The 21,853-nt window shown below is 43.2% G+C and overlaps 1 protein-coding gene across 3 annotated transcripts in view; it reads right to left on the reverse strand.

Moving 5' to 3' along the window:
* scn4ba (sodium channel, voltage-gated, type IV, beta a) overlaps nt 1–13,633 on the reverse strand; it is a 32,384-nt gene extending 18,751 nt beyond the window's left edge. Inside the window, exon 1 of one of the 3 annotated variants that reach the window (XR_006309332.2) lies at nt 13,233–13,630. Coding sequence is in view for 2 of the 3 variants with exons in the window: in XM_043676372.2 (XP_043532307.2) it covers nt 13,233–13,320 (88 nt within the window). In the remaining variant the exon portion in view is untranslated. Of the gene's footprint in view, nt 1–12,508; nt 12,630–13,232 lie in introns of those variants that run through there. The other 2 variants (XM_043676372.2, XM_087976341.1) reach the window with 2 other exon arrangements.
* Between the last annotated feature and the right edge of the window lie 8,220 nt (nt 13,634–21,853).

Here is a 21,853-nt window from a genome sequence, read left to right on the forward strand (position 1 = left end):
CCCTCTTTTGCCCATGGATGGTTTATAGATCAGTCTCTCTTTTATTCATTTTTATAGATTCCTGTCAGCTCCAATAATAAATTCACTACCTTCATGCAATGGAAATTGCTGACAAAGCCAAACTTCCCACATTTCTCATGCTAATTTATTGCTTCCCTGCCAATTGAACCATTTTCACTGAGAGAATTGTGTCTATTGCTAGATTTAAGGCATTTCTTACATTGTGAAAGAAAGGAGTTTGCATTTGTACACAAGGTCACAGAGCAGTCCAAAACATCTTACTAACAATGAAGTACTTTTCTAAATTGTAACTGTTATAAGGTAGGAACTATGGCAGCCATTTGTGCACAGAAGGATCCCACACACCTAAGTGATGATGACCAGATAACATAGTGTTTTATTTCGTGATATGGTTGAGAAATAAATACCAGCCAAGCACTGGGCAAATTATTTTGCTCTTTCCTTCAAAGTTAAAATCACCAAATCGCAGAGGACCATTGGGTTGCACTGTCATTAAAAAGAGAGATAACAGGTGGCTAGTTGAACCCAATGGTCACCCCGATCCAGGCAAGAGGTGAATCCTTCATGGTAACCTCAACAAGTGCAGAAAAGTAATAATGTTGTGGGAATGACATAGCCATTCTCATGGGATCATGCTTTACAATGACCCAGAATTCACTATCACCAGTCCTAGGTATGGCCTGTCTCACTGACAGGACAGACCACCTGAAATAGTGGCACAATGGTATATTGTTGGATAGGGGTTGATCTGGGAGTCATCAAACTTCATGAAGTCTCATTGTAACATGAAAACCTTTTGCTGAGTATGACCTCCCTCAATTGATGAATCGTTTTTCTTCCATGTTGAGCACCATGCTGAGGACACGCTAAGGGTAACAAGAATACACAATATATTCTGTGTGGGGGCTTCGATGTCCTTCCCAGACAGTGAAATGGTATCACCAGTACTGACCAAGCTAACTGAGTTCTAAAGGATGTAGCCTCTAGACTGGCACTGTGACATGTGGTGAGGGAACCAACACAACAGGAAAAATCTACTTGACTTTCTCCTCACCAACCTACCTTTAGCAAATGAATCTGTCTATGACTTTACCAGTAAAAATGACCACTGTACAGTCATTACCGTCTTCATCTTGACAGTTCTATCTATCATGTTGCATTGCATCACCCCTATGCTGAGAGGGCAAGATTTTGAGAAGATCTACCAACTTAAGACTGGGCATCCAAGAGGCACCTATAGGCCATCAGCAGCAGTTCAACCACAATCATTAACCTCACGGCCCTGTATATCCGTCACTCTAGCATTGCCATCAAGCCAGGGATCCAACCTGGTTCAATGAACAGTACAGAAGGGCATGTCCTACAGGTAGGCAAGAGGGAGCCCCAGCTCATCAGTGGGAAAGGGAAGGCTGAACCACTTGTGAATACATTCAACCAGAAATGACATGTGGAGATGATCCATCTGGGTCTTCTCCTGAGGTCTCCAGCATCACAGATGCCAGTCTTCACCCAATTCAGCTCAGTCCACATGATAACAAGAAATGGTTGAAAGCACTGGATACTGCAAAGACCTTAGGCCCTGGTCACATTCCAGGAGTAGCACTGAACACTTATGGTTCCAGAACAAGTTGCATCCTTATTCAAGCTATTCCAGTACAAATACAACATCTACCCCGAAATGTGAAAACTTTCCAGATATGCCCTATCCAAAACAAGCAGGACAACTCCAACCTGGTTCATTACCGCCCCGTCAGTCTACTCTTAATAAACAGCAAAGTGATGGAAGGTGTTGCCACCAATGCTGTCTAGTAGTGCTTACTTAACAGTAACCTGCTCACTGGAGACTCACACAAATCCTGGCATCAGTACTGTTTCAGTCTAAACATGGACGAAAGAGAGGGTGCGTGCCCTTAACATCAAGGTGAACCTGGAATCAATGGGACTCAAGGAAAAAAACTCTTCCCTGATTGGTGTCATACTTAGTACAAAGGAAGATGGTCATAGTTGCTGGTTGTCAATCATCCCAGTTCCAGGACATCACCTGAAGCAGTTCTTTAGGGCAGTGTCCTTGGCCCAACCATCTTCAACTGCTTTGTCTCTTTGCCTTCTCTCCGCCATAAAGATATTCACTGATGATTGCACAATGTTCAACACTATTACAACTCCTCAGATCTGAAGCAGTTTATATTTTAATGCAACAAGACCTGAACAACATTCACACCGCACAAGAAATAATTGTCTCCAACAAGAGAAAATCCAATCACTGTCCTTTCATATTTAATGGTTTTACCATCGCTGTCAACATCCTGAGGGTTTGCAGTGACCAGAAACTGAATTGGACCAGCAATGCAAATACAGTGGCTGTAACAGAATGTGAGTCAAAAAGTGTGTTGCTGGAAAAGCACAGCAGGTCAGGCAGCATCCGAGGTGCAGGAGAATCAACGTTTCGGGAATAAGCCCCTCATCAGGAAGGCTTTTTCAGTGCCACACCTTTTGACTCTGACTCTCCAGCATTTGCAGTCCTCACTTTCTTCTAAAACAGAATGTCATAAGCTAAGAAACCTACCACAAGTAACTCATCTCCTGTTTTCCCAAAGCCTGTACACTATCTACAAGAGGTGAGTTAGGAGTTATGGAATACTCCCCACTTGCGTGGATGAGTGCACCTCCAACAAGATTAACACCGTCCAGGACAGAACAGCCTGCTTGATTGTTGCCCCACCTACCATCTTCAACATTCCCTCCCACCACCACTGAGAGAGTGACAGCAGTGAACGATGAGGGAAGCTGATCCATGGGAACACCACCCTCTTCATCTTGCCCTCTGAGCCACTCACTGTCCTGACTTGGAAATATATCACCATTCCTTTACTGTCACTGGGTCAAAATCCTGGAATTTCATTGTGTCTACCCCAAGGACAGCAGCATTTTATGAAGGTGGCAGTGGGGTAATTAGGGATTGGCAATAAATACCTGGCTAACAACACTCACATGCTCTTAATGAATAAATAAAAAAAAAGAATCATTTCTGTTCAACTAAGAGGGCAAATAGGGTTTTGAAAATAGCTCACTGGGAAGACAAATGCAATATGGGTAGAGAAAATGACAGTAAATTTCACTGAATACAAAAGTTGTTAAAGGAGTAATGTACTAATTATAGAATGATTCAGAACATAAGTGATCCATTTGGATTCGTATGTCTGTGCCAGCATTTTGAGAGAGCTGTCCAGTCAGACGCACTGTTACAATCCCAGCAGAATTCCCATGACACCAACAGGAAGAAAACTGCTGGTCAGGAATTAATTTATGGTCATATAGTCATTGAGTTAGACAGCACGAAAACAGACCCTTCAGTTCAACTCGTCCATGCTGACCAGATATCCTCCCTTTTATATCTTCCCTCTCTCACCTTAAATCTATGCCCTCTAGCTTTAGACTTCCCCACCCTGGGACAAAGACCTTGGATATTTACCCTATCCATGCCCCTCATGATCTTATAAACCTCTATAAGGTCACCCCTCAGCCTCTGATGCTCCAGGGAAAACAGCCCCAGCCCATTCAGCCTCTCCTTATAGCTCAAACCCTTCTACCCCAGCAACAACCTTGTAAATCTTTTTCTGAACCTTTTCAAGTTTCACAACATCTTTCCTAAAGCGGAGAGACCAGAATTGAACGCAGTATTCCAAAAGTGGCCTAACCAACATCCTGTACTGGCGCAATATGAGCTCCCAACTCCTATACTCAATGCACAGATCTATAAAGGCAAGAGTACCAAACATCTTCATCACTACCCTGTCCATCTGTGCCCCCACTTTCAACAAACTATGAACCTGCACCCAAAGGTCTCTTTGCTCTGCAACACACCTGAGGCCTGACCATTAATTGTTAGAACCTTTACTGGAACAAACGTATCCTCTTTCCTCCAAGAACAATGACATGGTTTCCTTTGTCCTCACCTTTCACAAAACATTTCCTGTATTCAATGGATCATCCTCTGACGCTTTTACGAGCTGACCCCACCTTTCCCTGCATTTCTTCTGGTTGCAGGGGAAGGTGCCGCAAGAAATGCAAAACTTGTGCTCACACCTCCCCCCTTACTTCCCTCCAAGGCCCCAAGGGATCCTTCCATATCCGTCACAAATTCACCTGCACCTCCACACACATCATTTACTGCATCCACTGCACCCGATGTGGCCTCCTCTACATTGGGGAGACAGGCTGCCTACTTGTGCAACATTTCAGAGAACACCGCTGGGACACCCGTACCAACCAACCCAACCACCCCGTGGCTGAACACTTTAACTCCCCTTCCCACTCCGCCAAGGACATGCAGGTCCTTGGCCTCCTCCATCGCCAGACCATGGCAACACGACGTCAGGAGGAAGAGCGCCTCAACTTCCGCCTAGGAACCCTCCAACCACAAGGGATGAATGCAGATTTCTCCAGCTTCCTCATTTTCCCTCCCATCACCCTATCTTAGTCCCAACCCTCGGACTCAGCACCGCCTTCTTGACCTGCAATCTTCTTCCCGACCTTTCCGCCCCTACCCCCTCTCCGGCCTATCACCCTCACCTTAACCTCCTTCCACCTATCGCATTCCCAACGCCCCTCCCCCAAGTCCCTCCTCCCTACCTTTTATCTTAGCCTGCTTGGCACACCTTCCTCATTCCTGAAGAAGGGCTTATGCCCGAAATGTCGATTCTCCTGCGCCTTGGATGCTGCCTGACCTGCTGCGCTTTTCCAGCAACACATTTTTCAGCTCTGATCTCCTGCATCTGCAGTCCTCACTTTCTCCTATTTCATTCAGAAGACTACTATTTAGTTGCACAAATCTCATTTGTACACAAAGCTCTGAAGAAGTCATAGTGGACTCAAAACATTGATTCTGTCTCTCTTTTCACACATGCTGCCTGCCTTGCTGAACTCTTTATTCAGTGTTATTTCTGCTGAGATTGTTTTTTATTACTGACATTCTCAGTCACTTATAAATGGATCTTTCTCACTAAGTTTTTGTTTGTAATGGAATACAACATTGTTGAGCGTGTTGCATTGTTTCTTTAAATGTTTCCCACTGTTTATTCATCTTTCAGCTTATGTACCCAGAATGCATTATTCTGTTGTTCAGACCTTGTCTAAACATGATTTGAATGTCTAAATCATGCTTGGATCTATGTTCTTTAGATGTAGATGTAAATTTTTGTTAAGATCATATGTCAATAATATTGGCCTGGAATTACGTATAGTCCAAATTGGATAGCAGCCTGGATTCCCTTCCCTGATGTCACTTCCTGAACCGGGTGGATGATCTCTTAGCCATTTTTATGATGCCAACTTATAAATTACTAGATCTTTCACAACTTGATCTCAGGAAATTTGGCCGCATGCTCCCTGAATTATTAGTCACAAATTAAAAGAACTAGAGTATCATTAAATTTCAGACAGTATTGTACAATGTGAATGGATATATATTTTAAAAGACTATGAAATGAGAGAAAGGTCATTCACACCATTAAACCTATTCCATCTACACAGCAAATGTAAACCTCTCTATCTTTAACTTTCGCCATTCAGCGTCTTCCCATTCACACAGTCACCCCCAGTCTCAGAATCATTCCCCATTCACAGTTTCTCCCAGTCAGTCTTCCCCACAGACCCTCCTCCATCATAGTTTTTCCCCGTCATACAGTCTCTCCCAGTCACAGTCTCCCCTACACACCCTCCCTCAGTCACAGATTTTTTCCCAGTCACACAGTCTCCCCCAGTTAGTCTTCCCCCCAGAGTATCCCCAGTCAGTCTCCCCTGGTCACACACTCTCTCCCAGTCAGTCTCCCCCAGTCAGTCTTCCCCACAGAGTCTCCCCAGTCAGTCTCCCCTAGTTGCAGTTTTCCCCAGTCACGGCATCTCCCCAGTCAGTTCCCCCCCTCATAGTTTGTCACAGTCTTCCCATGTCACAGCATTTCTGCTGATTGCAGACCACTCCCCAGCCTGAAATCTCTTCTAGCACAGAACTTCTTCCTATCTTCCCCCAAACATCTAATGTCCATCAGAAATGCCCGCATACATCTCTGATTCTGAAAGAAAAGTGAATGCCATCTGAAAGTTTGATCTATTTTTGGGTCTCCCTCCTCACCATTCAGCTCCATCTATGGTGTTTTATTTAAAACTCAATCTTAATGTCACCTTGTCACTACTTTCTGAATATCTTGCCCTTTCAACTTTTGACCATGATTTGTCACTGTTTGGGCTGAGGCTCAGTGGGGAGGATTCTTGCTTCCAATCTGGAGATTTGTGGAGTTGATTCATGCTCCAGAGGCCTGAGTACAAAAATCCAAGACAGCGTCTAGTGCAGCGCTGAGGGAGTGTTGTTGTGTCAGAAAACTGACCTGTCAAACTGAGAGTCTGTCTGTCTGGAAAGGATCCTGTGACAGTTTTCACAGAACAGCAAGGTCCCCAGTGTTCTGGCCAATACTTACACTCCAACCAACATTACTGATAGGGGCTATCTGGTTAGTACCATGTTATTGCTTGTGGCAGTTTGCTGTGCATAAATAGTTTCACTATTACGACAGTAACTCCACTTAAAAAGTACTTCATTTGTTGCAAATTGTTTTGGGTTCCCTAAATTTACAAAGGGTGCTGTGTATACATACAATTCTGGTCACCCTTCGATAGGAAGAATGTTGTGAAACTTGAAAGGGTTCAGAAAAGATTTACAAGGATGTTGTCAGGGTTGGAGGGTTTGAGCTATGGGAAGAGGCTGGGCTGTTTTCCCTGGGGCTTCGGAGGCTGAGGGGTGACGTTGTAGATGTTTATAAAATCATGAGGGGCATAGATAGAGTGAATAGCCAAGGTCTTTTTTCTCAGGGTAGGGGGAGTCCAGTACTAGAGGGCACAGGTTTAAGGTGAGAGGGGAAGGACTTAGAAAGGACACAAGAGGCAACCTTTTCATGCAAGGAAAGTGTCTGTATGGAACGAGCTGCCAGACAAAGTAATGGAGGCTGGTACATTACAACATTTAAAGGGCATCTGAATGAATACATGAATGGGAAGGGTTTAGAGGGATATGGGCCAATGAGCAAATGGGATTGGGTCAGATTGAGATGTCTGGTCAGTGTGGATAAATTGGACCAAAGGGTCTATTTCTGTGTTGTATGACTCTATGACTATAAATGCATCTTCTTTCTGTCAATCATGAGAAATCACCATTATTCAAGTTTGTTCCAGAAAATTCACCAACTGAAATTTCTCTACCATACACCTTGCTCAGTTAAAGCTGCAATTCAATAATCCCATCACATCAATTCAGGTCAGAGTTGGATGGGATCCAGCCATCGCTGCACCTGATAGTTAAGCTTTCCTTCTTTGCAGCTGAAATTTTTCAGAAGCATATTTTGTAGAAGTCTCTGTCTTGTAAACCCTAATCACTCTTAACAAAATGATATCAAACCTTTGAACTGCACCAGCTCCTCAAGTCATTGGAGTCTGTCCACAGACAGCAACGTCTCTTGCTTTTCTAGCTGGCATTTTCTCTGCATTGCCTCACCACCTTTTAATATTCCATTAAACACTCTTAAAGGGACATTTCCAAGGTTCAACTCACTGGATGGATGCACCATTATCAGTTGAGAATACGTCACACAGACTCCAAAATACCAGCTGCAATGCTGACCTACTCTACGCTGTTATGTAATCTCAGCTAAATCCTCAAATTAGCCTTAGACTAGGCAGGGACAAAGAAAAATCTAAAGCGCAGAGCTCTGTTCAGTGTTCAGTGTTCAGTGTTCAGTGACCTCTGCTGAAACAATAGCACACAGGAACTGTTGGGTATGACTTCCCCCACTCCCACTTCAGTATCATACAATCTTACAACATACAAAGAGGCCATTCAATCCATCATGCATGAGTTGGCTCATTCACAGCCATTGGTCCCACTCCCCTATCTTTAATCATTGGTCAGACCACATATGGAGTATTGTGTTCAGTTCTGGGCAGCTTATGTAAGGAAGGACTTCAAGCCCTGGAGAGAGTCCAAACTGCATTTACTAGAACAATAGTAGGAATGAAGGATTTTAGATACAAGGAAAGATTAGAGAAATTGGGCTTAATCTCTTTGGAGCAGAGAATATCAAGAGGTAACCATATTGAGGTGTTCAAGATTATAAACAATTTTGACAGGGTGAAGAATGATATTCTGTTTCCATTAGTTGGTACGTCAGTAACTAGGGGCCACAATTTCAAGATTATCAGTAAGAGACTTAGAGTCATAGAGTCATAGAGATATACAGCACAGAAACAGACCCTTCGGTCCAACTCATCCATGCCGACCAGATATCCCAACTCAATCTAGTCCCATCTGCCAGCATCTGGCCCATATCCCTCCAAACCCTTCCTATTCCTATGCCCATCCAGATGCCTTTTAAATGTTGCAATTGTACCAGCCTCCACCACTTCTTCTGGCAGTTCATTCTATACACGTACCATCCTCTGCGTGAAAATGCTGCCCCTTAGGTCTCTTTGATATCTTTCCCATCTCACCATAAACCTATGCCCTCTAGTTCTGAACTCCCTCACCCCAGGGAAGAGACTTTGTCTATTTACCCTATCCATGCCATTCATGATTTTACAGACCTCTATAAGGTCACCCCTCAGCCTCCGACACTCCAAGGAAAACAGCACTAGTCTATTCAACCTCTTCCTATAGCTCAAATGCTCCAACCCTGGCAACATCCTTGTAAATCTTTTCTGAATCCTTTCAAGTTTCACAAAATCCTTCCAATAGGAAGGAGACCAGAATTGCACGCAATATTACAAAAGTGGCCTAACCAATGTCCTCTGCAGCAGCAACGTGACCTCCCAACTCCAGTACTCAATACTCTGACCAAAAAAAGAAAACCATACCAAACGCCTTCTTCACTATCCTATCTACCTGTGACTCCATTTTCAAGGAACTATGAACCTGCACTCCAAGGTCTCTTTGTTCAGCAACACTCCCTCAGACCTTACCATTAAGTGTATCAGTCCTGCTAAGATTTGCTTTCCCAAAATGCAGCACCTCGCATTTATCTGAACTAAACTCCTTCTGCCACTTCTCAGCCCATTGGCCCATCTGATCAAGATCCCGTTGTAATCTGAGGTAACCTTCTTCGCTGTCCACTACACCTCCAATTTTGGTGTCATCTGCAAACTTACTAACTACACCTCTTAGGCTCGCATCTTAAGAATGAGATAAGGAGAAATCTCTTTGCTCAAAGAATTGTTAGGATTTGGAATGCGTTGCCTGAGAGAGTGGTGGAAGTGGATTCCATGTGAGATTTCAAAAGCAAGCTGGGTTTATGTTTGAAACAGATGAACTTAGAGGGCTACAGAGATAGGCTGGAGAGTGGGACTAGCTGGGTAGCTCTTTCGAGAGCTGGTACAGACACTGTGGGTCAAATGGCCTCCTTCTGGACCGTAAAATTCTTAGATTCTATCTTTTCCCCATAGCCCGTGCAAACATTTTTTCCCTTCCCAAGTTTCTGTCCAATTTTCTTCTGATAGGTGATGTCACTAAAAAGCTCACTGCTATCAATGGATATGTTTATGTAGAGTTTGGGAAATGGTTCACGGTCAAATCTCTGACCTTACCTCCTTATGGATAATGGACATCAACAGGCACTACCACTATAGGGCAGTGTTGTCCAAGTATTTTATCAGTATGTGCTCTCATTAGTTTCATTCAACTTCAGGATAACAAGTTCAAATCCCTGTTTTTTTCTTGCTGTTTGTTGATTCTAATAGTGTCCTGATTTAAGATTCATCTCCAAGTGCAGCACCAGCATTCTCCAAACCTCAAGTCTGACAAAGTTCAAACAGAATAAACAAGAACTTAATACAGCTTTTTTAATGTAACAAAATGATTTGACACATAAGGATAATCAGCTGAAATTTGACACCGAGCCATGAGGGGGGATGTGTGAAGAGCTGGACTATAAGATGCATCTTAATAGAGGTTAGATAACTTCAGAAGGTTGGGAAGAAGCTTTCAGAACATAGTACCCACACTGCAAAGGTACTACTTCCAATTGTGGGGTGATAAAAATTGGGGGTTGTGCAAGGTCAGAATTCAAGAAGTGGAGAGGTGGACAGAGATGAACAAGCTATGGCAAGGAAGGGTATTGCATAACCAACAAATAAGCAGTTTTAAGTATTAATCAGACTGACTTTACTGAATTTCAAGAATTTGGCCATCAGAATGAAAGGTCAATCATGACCACAGGACACAGATTGAATACCCCTCATTTCATCTAGATTTTCAACTCTTGGGTATCTGAAAAGTTACCTTATTCAGACTTACAGATTAGTTATATAATGGAAAGAGGCCATTAGGTCCATTTTATCTGTGCTGGCCCTCTAAAGGAGCAATTCAATCCTCACCTTCTCCCTATAACCCCACCCATTCCTTCTTTTCAGATAAAAATCTGATGTCCCCTTGAAAGCCTCGATTGAAATTGCCTCCATTGCACATTCAGGTCACACATTCCATTCTCTAACAATTAATTGCACAAAAGATTTGTCCTCAAGTCTCCACTGATCCTGTTTCCAATTACCTTAAATCTGAGCCCTTTGGTTTTTGGCCACTTCAACGATAGGAATAGTTTTTCTCTATTTGCTCTCTCAAGATTCTCTGTGTTTCTATAAAATAGCCTCTCATCCTTCTCTGCTCCAAAGGAAAGTCTCAATGTCTCTAATAAACCAACAAAGCTGAAGTCCCTCATATCTGGAACCATTCTTGTGAATCTATTCTGCACGCTCTCACATACCTCCACATTGATCTTAGTTTTGCACCCAGAGTATAGTGCAATATTCGAATTGAGGCCCAGCCAGTGTTCCAATTTCCCCTGCCACTGTCAATAATTTATGCATATATACATCAAGGTCTCTCCGTTTCTGTAATCCTTTTAGTAGTGTATTTGGTTCATATTGTCTCTCTGCATTCTTCCTACAAAAATGAGTTACCTCACACTTTTCTGCATTGAAGTTCATCCCCCACTTGGCTGCCCTTTCCACCAGTTCATATGCATAGCTTAACTCAATCCTGCTCATGGTTCATTGTGAGACCATTCAGAAACTGGACATTGTGAAAGGTTGTTCCAGATGGCACATTAACCCTGAGACTCTCTTCCAATACCAAGGCAAATGTCGCAAAAGATGAACAAAACTATTGTTTACATCCTTCCTCATTATAGTGATGGAAATGGAGTTATATCCAAATGGCACTGGATGCATGGACAGTAAATACAAACTGGTAAAGAATTATGTAAGAACATAAGAGTAGGCCGTATGGCCCCTCAAGCCTGCTCCCTCATGGATGATCTTTTTTGTGCCCTCAGCTCACTTACCCGCCCTCTCATCATATCCCTTAATTCCTTTACTGTTCAAAAACCTATCTTTGCCTTAAAGACATTCAATGAGGTTGCCTCAGCTGCTGCACTGGGCAGGGAATTCCACAGATTCACAACCCCTTGGGTGACGAGGTTCCTCCCCAGCTCTGTCTGAAATCTGCTCCCCCTTATTTTTGGGCTATGGCCCCTGGTTCTTGTTTCACTCTCCAGTGGAAACAGCCTCCCTGCTTTTATCTTATCTATTCCCTTCACAATTTTATATGTTTCTATAAGATACCCCTCATTCTTCTAAATTCCAATGAACATAATCCCAGTCTACTCAATTGTTCATAGGGTCATAGAGCCCTACAGCATGGAGACAGGCCGTTTGGCCCAAACTGGTCCATGTTGACCAAAATGTCCATCCCCATTTCTCAGCACTTAGCCCATATCCTTCTAAACCTTCCCCAACCATGTATTCATCCAAATGCCTTTTAAATGTTGTTAATGTACATGCCTCAACCACTTCCACTGGCAGCTCATTCCATATGCGCACCACCCTCTGTGTAAAAATGTTGCCCCTCAGGTTCGTTTTTATTCTTTCCCCTCTAACTTTAAACTAACGCCTTCTCTAGTCCTTGATTTCTCAACTCTGGGGAAAAGACTGAGTGCATTCACCCTATCCATGCCTCTCACGATCTTATAACTTCTATCAGACTCTGCCCTCAGTCTCCTATGCTCTAAAGAAAAATGTGCGAGCTAGTCCAACCTCTCCCTGTAACTCAGACCGTTAAGTCCTGGCAACATCGTTGTAAATTTCTTCTGTATTCTTTCCATAACGCAACCTACTCAACTCTGGAATCACTCCCTCCAGTGCCAGAACATCCTTTTGCAAGTAAGGAGACCAAAGCTGCACACACTAATCCAGGTGTGGCCTCACCAGCACACTATACAGCATAACCTCCCTACTTTTAAAATGGGTCTCTCTAGCAATATTCCATTTGCTTTCTTAATTACCTGCTGCACCTGCAAACCAACTTTTTGCAATTCATGCACAAGGATACCCAGGTCACTGAGATGTGAACTCGGAATTTAAGTCTTAATAGTAATAAATGTGTTATCTTTACCCAATATGAGCATGCCAGGAGTGATTTCAGTGGTCAGAATTCCAGTCTCAATGCTGCAGCAGAAAGCAACGGTTCAACTTAAATCTCGGCCTGAATCGCAGCTTTTGGTCTGAAAACTGCCATCGGCCCCAGAAACCCGAAAACAACACCTTTAATGTCAGAGGTATTTGTCCGACCGCTGTTGGTGACAGAGCTGGGGGAGGCAGGGTCGGATCAGCAGCGTGTGATCAGGGAAATGCGGACGTCGGGTTATTTTCGGAGTTGGTGCAGGACAGCCTCTGAGTCTGGAGGGAGTTACTCAAACTCCAAGTAAACATACATTGGCACTTCATACACAGCTCCCAGCCAGAAACCAGCTCTCAAATCAAGTCCTTATCAGCACAGCATTCATCTGCATTTCCTATCAAACTTAAAGGAACACAATCATTTCCCTGTAGCAATCAGTCCGGCGCGTCTTTCTCTCTCTCTAACAATAATTAAACAAGGGAACGTAACCCAGAGATCGGCCACAAACGGGGAAACCGAGGAGACCACTTGTATAGAAAAAAAGACAATGAAAAACAGCAAGCAAAAGAAAGAAACCTCGCAGTACTAAGATTAATGCGAAACCTGTTCTCTGCGGATGGAGAGGACTCAATGAAATCCACTCACTGGTTAATAAATCGTCTTTTTTTTTAAAAAGTTCACAGTCACCGCAATGCTAGCCTGAGGTCCCTGTTCTTACCGATCACAACAGCCGTTAAAAGTCTACTCGGGAAGGCTTTTGCTGCTTCCTCTCCACCGAAGTCCAAGGGCATTTTCTGAGCCCTCATTCTGGGAGAGTTCGATCAATACCTGCGGCTCAGAATCCCGGGATGTTGTGGGAGGGAAGGGGGCAGGAAACACTGGGGGAGTGCTGCTTTGAAACCCCAGAGAGTGTGTGTGTGTCTGTGTGTGAGAGAGAGAGAGAGAGACGGGGTGGGGAGCCAGCAGCTCTCACTCTGGGGATGGTCATAGAGGATCTGCACTTGTCAGGGATTGAGACACAGAGAGAGACACAGAGAGAGAGAAGGGGAGGAACTGCGTCGGTGTCGAGCGTACTTTTGAATGCACAATAACCTCCCACTTGTTCTCTCTCCCTCTCTCCACACACACACACTGCGTAAACCTGCTCCTGAAGCCGGGACAGCAGCGAAAAGCCCCTTATCATTCCGTTCACTGCAAATTCTGCATTGCAGTCACAAAACTGCTTTCGTCATCAGCCAAGAGGGACCAAGCAAAACACCAGTCTGCAAAGACACGGCGATTTATTACCAACATAAACCCTACTCTCAATAACTTTGCAAATGTAGATAGTCCCAGACCATTGTAAATTGTTTCCCACCCCCACAATAATTTATCAAAGTTTTTAACAACTTTCTGAACTTCATCGCCTGGCTCTTTAACTTCAAGATTGAAGGCGTTCAGAGAAACTGGCTTGAATTCTGCGGACTGATTTGGAATGTTATTGCAGTGATCAATAGGTTTCGGGACATCTTGGGAATATTGGTTTTTGGACCACTGTGACTTTGATGGGATCACATTCCACCCTTCAGTGCCTCCCTGAACTAGCTCCTAAAATAGAAAGCTCTATCAAATGGACAGTTCCGGTAGCTGTGCTTCCCGATTCCGGGAATATGCCACAGGATAGGGAGCTAGGGTAAAGCTGCTCACCTTCCAGTTTCTCTCCTGGCTTGAAGGAAGCCAGGGTCCTACAGGGATCCGATTCCACAGGCTGCACTTGGCACAACAGCCGAGTCCGTTTCAGTCCCCGGTCACCCACCCCATCACCATTATCCTGGCATCAAACTGGCAACGGAGGGGGGTGTCAAAATGGAGGCGGATGTACCCTCATTGTCCAATCCCTTCCCTGGCCTCTCCCCTCCCTGTCTTTCCGAACTTTCTTCACCTCACACCCTCCTATCTGCACTCCACTTACTCCGGCTTCTTGCACATTCCCATATATAGCCACTCCATAACTGGTGGTCATGCTGTCTGTCACCCAAATCCCTGCTACTAGGAGTTCCTCCCTGAGCCCCTCTGCCTTGGGACCTCAATCTCCTCCCTTAACATGCTTCTAAAACTAACTTTTTTGACCACGTTTTTGGTCACCTGCACTCTTGGCTGGTTCATGGTTGGAGTTAATCTAATGATGCTCTTGTCAAGTATCTTGAAGCATTTCAGGTTGAAGGTGTTTTATAATTACTTATTGTGATTGTTGCTTGATGCTCCCTCTTCTGTCCAAGCTTTGCATCTCAAGTGTTGGTTTGTTCTTTAGGGAGACTGTGGAACTCATTGCTGCAGAGGGCTACAGGTCATTGAGTGTATTTAAGACAGAGATAGATAGTAATAGAGGTAAAAACAATGACTGCAGATGCTGGAAACCAGATTCTGGATCAATGGTGCTGGAAGAGCTGCCTGAATTGCTGTGCTCTTCCAGCACCACTAATCCAGAATCTGGTTTCCAGCATCTGCAGTCATTGTTTTTACCTCATTGATTTTAACCCTACTGCGAATCCTCTTGCAAGGATGCCTGCCTTGAAGAAGTTTTCCTCCTCTCTCTACAAGAATCTCAGGGAGTCCCTCTCCCACTGCAACTCCCAGGTCATTTCCTCTGCCCTGAAGCTCTTACTCTATGCTACTCTCTCCTCACCCCCACCCTCCCCTAGCTTATCTCTCCACGCTTCAGGCTCTCTGCCTTTATTCCTGATGAAGGGCTTTTGCCCGAAACGTCGATTTTGCTGAAGGTCCTCGGATGCTGCCTGAACTGCTGTGCTCTTCCAGCACCATTGATCTAGATAGTAATAGAGTCAAGGGTTATGGGGAGAAGGGAGGGAAATTGGGTTGGGAAACATGTCAGCCATGATTAATTAGCAGAGCAGACTTGATGGGTTGAATCTGCTCCTTTATCTTGTGGTCTTATGGAAACAAAAGCACAGTATTCAGACTGGGCCTCCCTTCAAATAAACAGCACAGTGAGAGTGATTACCGCAACATTACTCAGAGCACTAAGCTCAGGGAACAAGTTGCTCATTTGTAATTTCTTTAGGGAGCAGAGATGCTTTCTAAGAAGAATGCCCTACCTCAGTCACAGCCTTCCCCACTTCCCTCAACCTCCTTCTCAGCTCCACCACCAATTCCCCTAGTGACAACACCATGTTGTCCTCCACAATTTGCAGCCTGCCTCCCCTTCCCAGTGACAGCCAGTTGTCCTCCTCTCTCTAGCAGTGACATCCCAGCTATTTCCCAGATCAGCCACAATCTTATTGGGTGGCACAGCACAAAACACTACACCACCCCTGTAATATCACCACCCATGTAACATCACCACCTCTGTAATATCACCATCTCTATAATATCACCACCTCTGTAATATCATCATCTCTGTCATCTCTGATGATGGACGAGGGAGATCCAGTAGATGTAGTGTACCTGGACTTTCAGAAAGCTTTTGATAAAGTCCCACATAGAAGATTAGTGAGCAAAATTATGGCGCATGGTATTGGGGGCAAAGTACTAACTTGAATTGAAAGTTGGTTGGCTGATAGGAAACAAAGAGTAGTGATAAACGGCTCCATTTCGGAATGGCAGGTAGTAACCAGTGGGGTACCGCAGGGATCAGTACTGGGACCGCAGCTTTTTACAATATATGTTAATGATATAGAAGATGGTATTAGTAATAACATTAGCAAATTTGCTGATGATATTAAGCTGGGTGGCAGGGTAAAATGTGATGAGGATGTTAGGAGATTACAGGGTGACCTGGACATGTTAGATGAGTGGTCAGATGCATGGCAGATGCAGTTTAATGTGGATAAATGTATGGTTATCCACTTTGGTGGCAAGAACAGGAAGGCAGATTACTACCTAAATGGAATCAATTTAGGTAAAGGGGCAGTACAGAGAGATCTGGGTGTTCTTGTACACCAGTCAATGAAGGTAAGCATGCAGGTACAGCAGGTAGTGAAAAGGCTAATAGCATGCTAGCCTTCATAACAAGAGGGATTGAGTATAGAAGCAAAGAGGTTCTTCTGCAGCTGTAGAGGGCCCTGGTGAGACCACACCTGGAGTACTGTGTGCAGTTCTGGTATCCAAATTTGAGGAAAGACATTCTGGCTATTGAGGGAGTGCAGCATAGGTTCATGAGGTCAATTCCTGGAATGGCGGGATTACCTTACACTGAAAGACTGGAGCGACTAGGCTTGTATACCCTTGAGTTTAGAAGGCTGAGGAGGGGATCTGATTGAGACATATCAGATTATTAAAGGATTAGACACTCTGGAGGCAGGAAACATATTTCCGCAGATGGGTGAGTGCCGAACCAGAGGACACAGCTTAAAAATATGGGGTAGACCATTTAGGACAGAGATGAGGAGAAACTTCTTCACCCAGAGAGTGGTGGCTGTGTGGAATGCTCTGCCCCAGAGGGCAGTGGAGGGCCAGTCTCTGGATTCATTTAAGAAAGAGTTGGATAGAGCTCTCAAGGATTGTGGAATGAAGGGTTATGGAAATATGGCAGGAACAGGATACTGATTAAGGATGATCAGCCATGATCATATTGAATGGTGGTGCAGGCTCGAAGGGCAGAATGGCCTACTCCTGCACCTATTATCCATTGTCTATTGTCTATTATCTCACCACACCTGTAATATCACCACCCCTGTAATATCACCACCCCTGTAATGCCACCACCCCTGTAATATCACCACACCTGTAATATCACCAACTCTGTAATGTCACCACCCTTGTATTATCACCACCCCTGTAATATTATCACCCCTCTAATATCACCACCCTTGTAATATCACCACCTCTGTAATATCATGAACTCTGTGTTATCTGACCTCAATGCACCTGTCTAATGGCACGCTGATGCAGGAGTAAGCAAAAACAACCTTTGTTTAAAATAAAGCTTCCTATGACACTTCGTAGAAACAACATAACACACAATATAACACTAAGTGACATAAGAAGATATTGGGTCCGATGATCAAAGGTTTGGTCAAAGTAATAAAGGGTGAATTCACCATAATCCCGCTCTGTCATTAGAGAGAGATGACTGGTGATAGTTTAACCTGAGGATCACTTTATCTCAGGTGAGAAGTTGAGAAGGGAAGTCCTTCGTGGTAACCTCGGCTACTGCAGGTTCTGAACCCACAGAACTATTGGCATTGCAAACTAGCAACTGAGCTAACTGAGGTTAGGTATTAGGGAGTGTCTTAAAGTAGGGAGAGAGATGTAGGAGGATAGTCTAGAGCAGGAGTGGGGAACCTGCAGCTTTAAGGCCGCATGCGGCTTTCTAGGCCATTTTGTGTGGCCTTTTGAATGAATCCAAATTTTGCAGAACAATCTTTTAATTTTTATTAATATGTTTTTTCGTCCTTTATTATTTTTATTTTAATCTTAAAATGAATGTATTTAAAATACCAGAGAGTAAAAGGAAATTCAACGAAATAATCCTCACAGACTGGCCGCCACAATTAAAAAGTTGGTAAGTCATAAGGGCTATTACGACACCTGCAGGGACAGGTGTTACCACAAATTTTATCTTTGCGAGAACAGATAATTAAATTTTATGAAGAATAGAGTCATCAGTGCGAATTAGTGAAAGAAGATTTCTATAGAAGTGCTGCATTTCTGTGTGATATCATGTCAAAACAAAATGACTTGAATATTTCTTTGTAAGGTAAAACTAGGTCTATATACGATATGTGGCAAAAAATCCAAGCATTTCGAAAAAAGCTATCTTTTTTCAAAACTCTTCTTCTTCAAAAGGAAATTTTGGATGACCATTTTCCTCAGTTAGCAAAGGTCATTGATGAACAGGAGGATTCTTGCAAATCATTTGAAGAATATGCAGCTGTTATAGACTTATTAATTGGAGAATACAATGAAAGGTTCTCTGACTTTGAAAAACATGTCATCACACTCAAATTAGCATTTCAACCTCACCTAGTTGATGCCTCCAAGGCTCCTAAAGAACTACAGATGGAATTGATTGAGCTCTCAGAAGAAGACATTTTAAAGTCCTTATTTGATGCTAAGAAAGATCTGATTGAAATATGGAAAAATGCAACTGAATACCCATGCCTTCGGCAACATGCACGAAAAATGCTTTCTTGCTTTTCGACCACTTATTGCTGCGAATCTACATTCTCCTACTTAACCAAAATCAAGACGCCCTTAAGATCACAAATGACGGATACCCATCTAGAGGATCAGCTAAAACTGCAGACCTCCATGCTGCAACCAAATATTCAAATGCTTTCCTGCAAAAGGCAGTCACAACAAAGTCATTAAAAGGTTAGTTAACCTTAGAATTAACAATTTTGTTCATATTTTTTGTTGGTTAGTACATAGTAGTTAGATTTTTACAAAATATTGTGAATATAAAATTGAAGTTTCTTGGATGTGGCCTTATTAGATTATAACTAACATAATGCGGCTTTCCAACATGAAAGGGGTCCCCCCCTCTGGTCTAGAGCTTGGGACTGAGAGAATTGAAGAAATGGCAGCCAATGTTGGAACGATTAAAATCAGTGAAACTCAATCGACCAGAACTAGAGGACTGCCTACCACTCTACAACCTCCAACATTTTGGAGGTTGTAGAGTGGGAGGTGACCACACATATGAGAGGTTGTGTGACCATGAAGCAATTTGAAAGCAAGGTTGAGAATTTTAAAATCATGACATTACTTCACTGGGAGATAGCGTAAGTCAACGAGAGCAGAGGTAGTAGTTGAATAGAGCTTGGTGCCAATTAAGACATGCCCAATAATACACGAACATTCCAGCACACTAAATACACATTAGCTAAATGTTGTACAAATTCATATATTTCCAGTTTGATATAACATTGTCACAAAGCCAGGCTGAAATTCAATGTTAGTTGACATGCAGAGGGTCCATTTTCTCATTATGACCCACAAGCAGTTACATAATGCGTAGAGTGATGTGGGAGCATATATTACAGTGGCCTATGAAGACAAGGTCAATAAGGGAAGAGGTGAACTGAATGCTAATGAAATATTTGAGAGTGCACCAGTCAAAAAGGGATGGTTCTGGGGCTATATGAAGTCAGATTTGCCAGGCCTGTGTGTGAGATTGGAAAGGTCAGTGCCAGTGTGCAGCTGCACCTGTCACTCTCAGGAAACTAATTTCACTTTTGTGCTTTGAAGTATAACTAGGCTGAACTATGATTTAAAAGGGATGACACATTCCAGGATTCTGAATGGGTGTTATGTCCAGAGACTATCTCGTGACAGCAGTTCATCTCTTTCCATGGTGCTGATTTGTTCAGATTGAGAAAAGCAATCTATTATCCTGCATGAAGTGTGCCAGAGGTTACACAAACATTAGTAACAATCAGGTCAACTGTCTATGATGTTGGTTGGGCATTAGTATTAGCCCAGGAAGCATTCCGAATCTTCCAAGTGGGATACATTCTTTTAAAACCACCTGAGAGAGTGTATTGGATCTCTATGTAACATCAGGTCTAAAAGCCAATGTAGAACTCTCTCAACACTGTCCTGGGGTTTCAGTTTAGATGATGTGTTTAGGTTTCTATGTGGGAATTAAATCCACAGTAACTCAGAGATAACAATGATAGCTGAGAGCTTGGTCCTGTAAAATTAACTAGGAGTACCCAATTTAGTTACTACTAACTTAATGAACAAATAAACCTAACCGACAGCTCACCAATTTAGTTGAAAACAATTTAATGTGTTCAAAGTAGAACATATGCTGATTTTACAATACAGATCTTTCTTTCCAAATATCTCAATCCTTTATCCTTCTATCACAATCATCATATGTACTGTCAATTTTCACTTTCCGTCATGTGATTTTAAAACCTGAGACCTTCATTAACGAATGATGTGGAGGTGCTGGTGTTAGACTGGGGTAAAGAAAGTTCAAAATCACACAACACCAGGTTATAGTCCAGCAGGTTTATTTGGAAGCACTAGCTTTCAGAGCACTGCTCCTTCATCAAGTAACTACTGGGGTAGGATCATAAGACACAGAATTTATAACAAAGGTCATAGTGTCATGCAATTAAAATGATATATTTATCAAACTCATGCAATTAAAACAACATATTAAACAGTATTGTTCAATATATTGTTTTAATTGCTTGACACTGTGATCTTTTGTATAAATTCTGTGTCTTATGGTCCTGTCCCATTAGTTATCTGATGAAAGAGCAGCATTATGAAAACTAGTGCTTCCAAATAAACCTGTTGGACTATAACCTGGTGGTGTGTGATTTTTAACTTCATTGAGGAAAATAGTTTTAAATAGAAATAAACATAGACTCAGCATGACCACTATAGTGACCTAGGTGGAGGTGGGTACTGCAGATGCTGGAGATGAGAGTCAAGATTAGAGTGGTGCTGGAAAAGCACAGCAGGTCAGGCAGCATCCCAGGAGCAGGAAAATTGACGTTTCGGGCAAAAGCCCTTCATCAGGAACCTGACCAATTTGAGCCAAGCTGAAACCAATGTAAGATAAAGAGAGAGAGAGACTGCACCAAAATTAACATTTTATCAAAGACATTGAAACTCAGTCATAGAGTCATAGAGTCATAGAGATGTACAGCATGGAAACAGATCCTTTGGTCTAACCTGTCCATGCCGACCAGATATCCCAACCCAACCTAGTCCCACTTGACAGCACTCGGCCCATATCCGTTCAAACCCTTCCTATTCATGTACCCATCCAAATGCCTCTTAAATGTTGCAATTGTACCAGCCTTCACCACTTCCTCTGGCAGCTCATTCCATACACGCACCACCCTCTGTGTGAAAACGTTGCCCCTTAGGTCTCTTTTTTATCTTTCCCTTCTCACCCTAAACCTATGCCCTCTAGTTCTGGACTCCCCGACCCCAGGGAAAATACTTTGTCTATTTACCCTATCCATGCCCCTCATAATTTTGTAAACCTCTATAAGGTCACCCCTCAGCTTCCGACACTCCAGGGAAAACAGCCCCAGCCTGTTCAGCCTCTCCCTAAAGCTCAAATCCTCCAACCCTGGCAACATCCTTGTAAATCTGTTCTGAACGCTTTCAAGTTTCACAACATCTTTCCGATAGGAAGGAGACCAGAAGTGCACGCAATATTCCAACATTGGCATAACCAATGTCCTGTACAGCCACAACATGACCTCCCAACTCCCGTACTCAATACTCTGACCAATAAAGGAAACCATACCAAACACCTTCTTCACTATCCTATCTACCTGCGACTCCACTTTCAAGGAGCTATGAACCTACACTCCAAGGTCTCTTTGTTCAGCAACACTCCCTAGGACCTTACCATTAAGTGTA

This window comes from Chiloscyllium plagiosum, unplaced genomic scaffold (assembly GCF_037043375.1).
Source record: "Chiloscyllium plagiosum isolate Xiang-an unplaced genomic scaffold, Cpla_swu_hap1 HiC_scaffold_29, whole genome shotgun sequence".
Taxonomy (NCBI): domain Eukaryota; kingdom Metazoa; phylum Chordata; class Chondrichthyes; order Orectolobiformes; family Hemiscylliidae; genus Chiloscyllium; species Chiloscyllium plagiosum.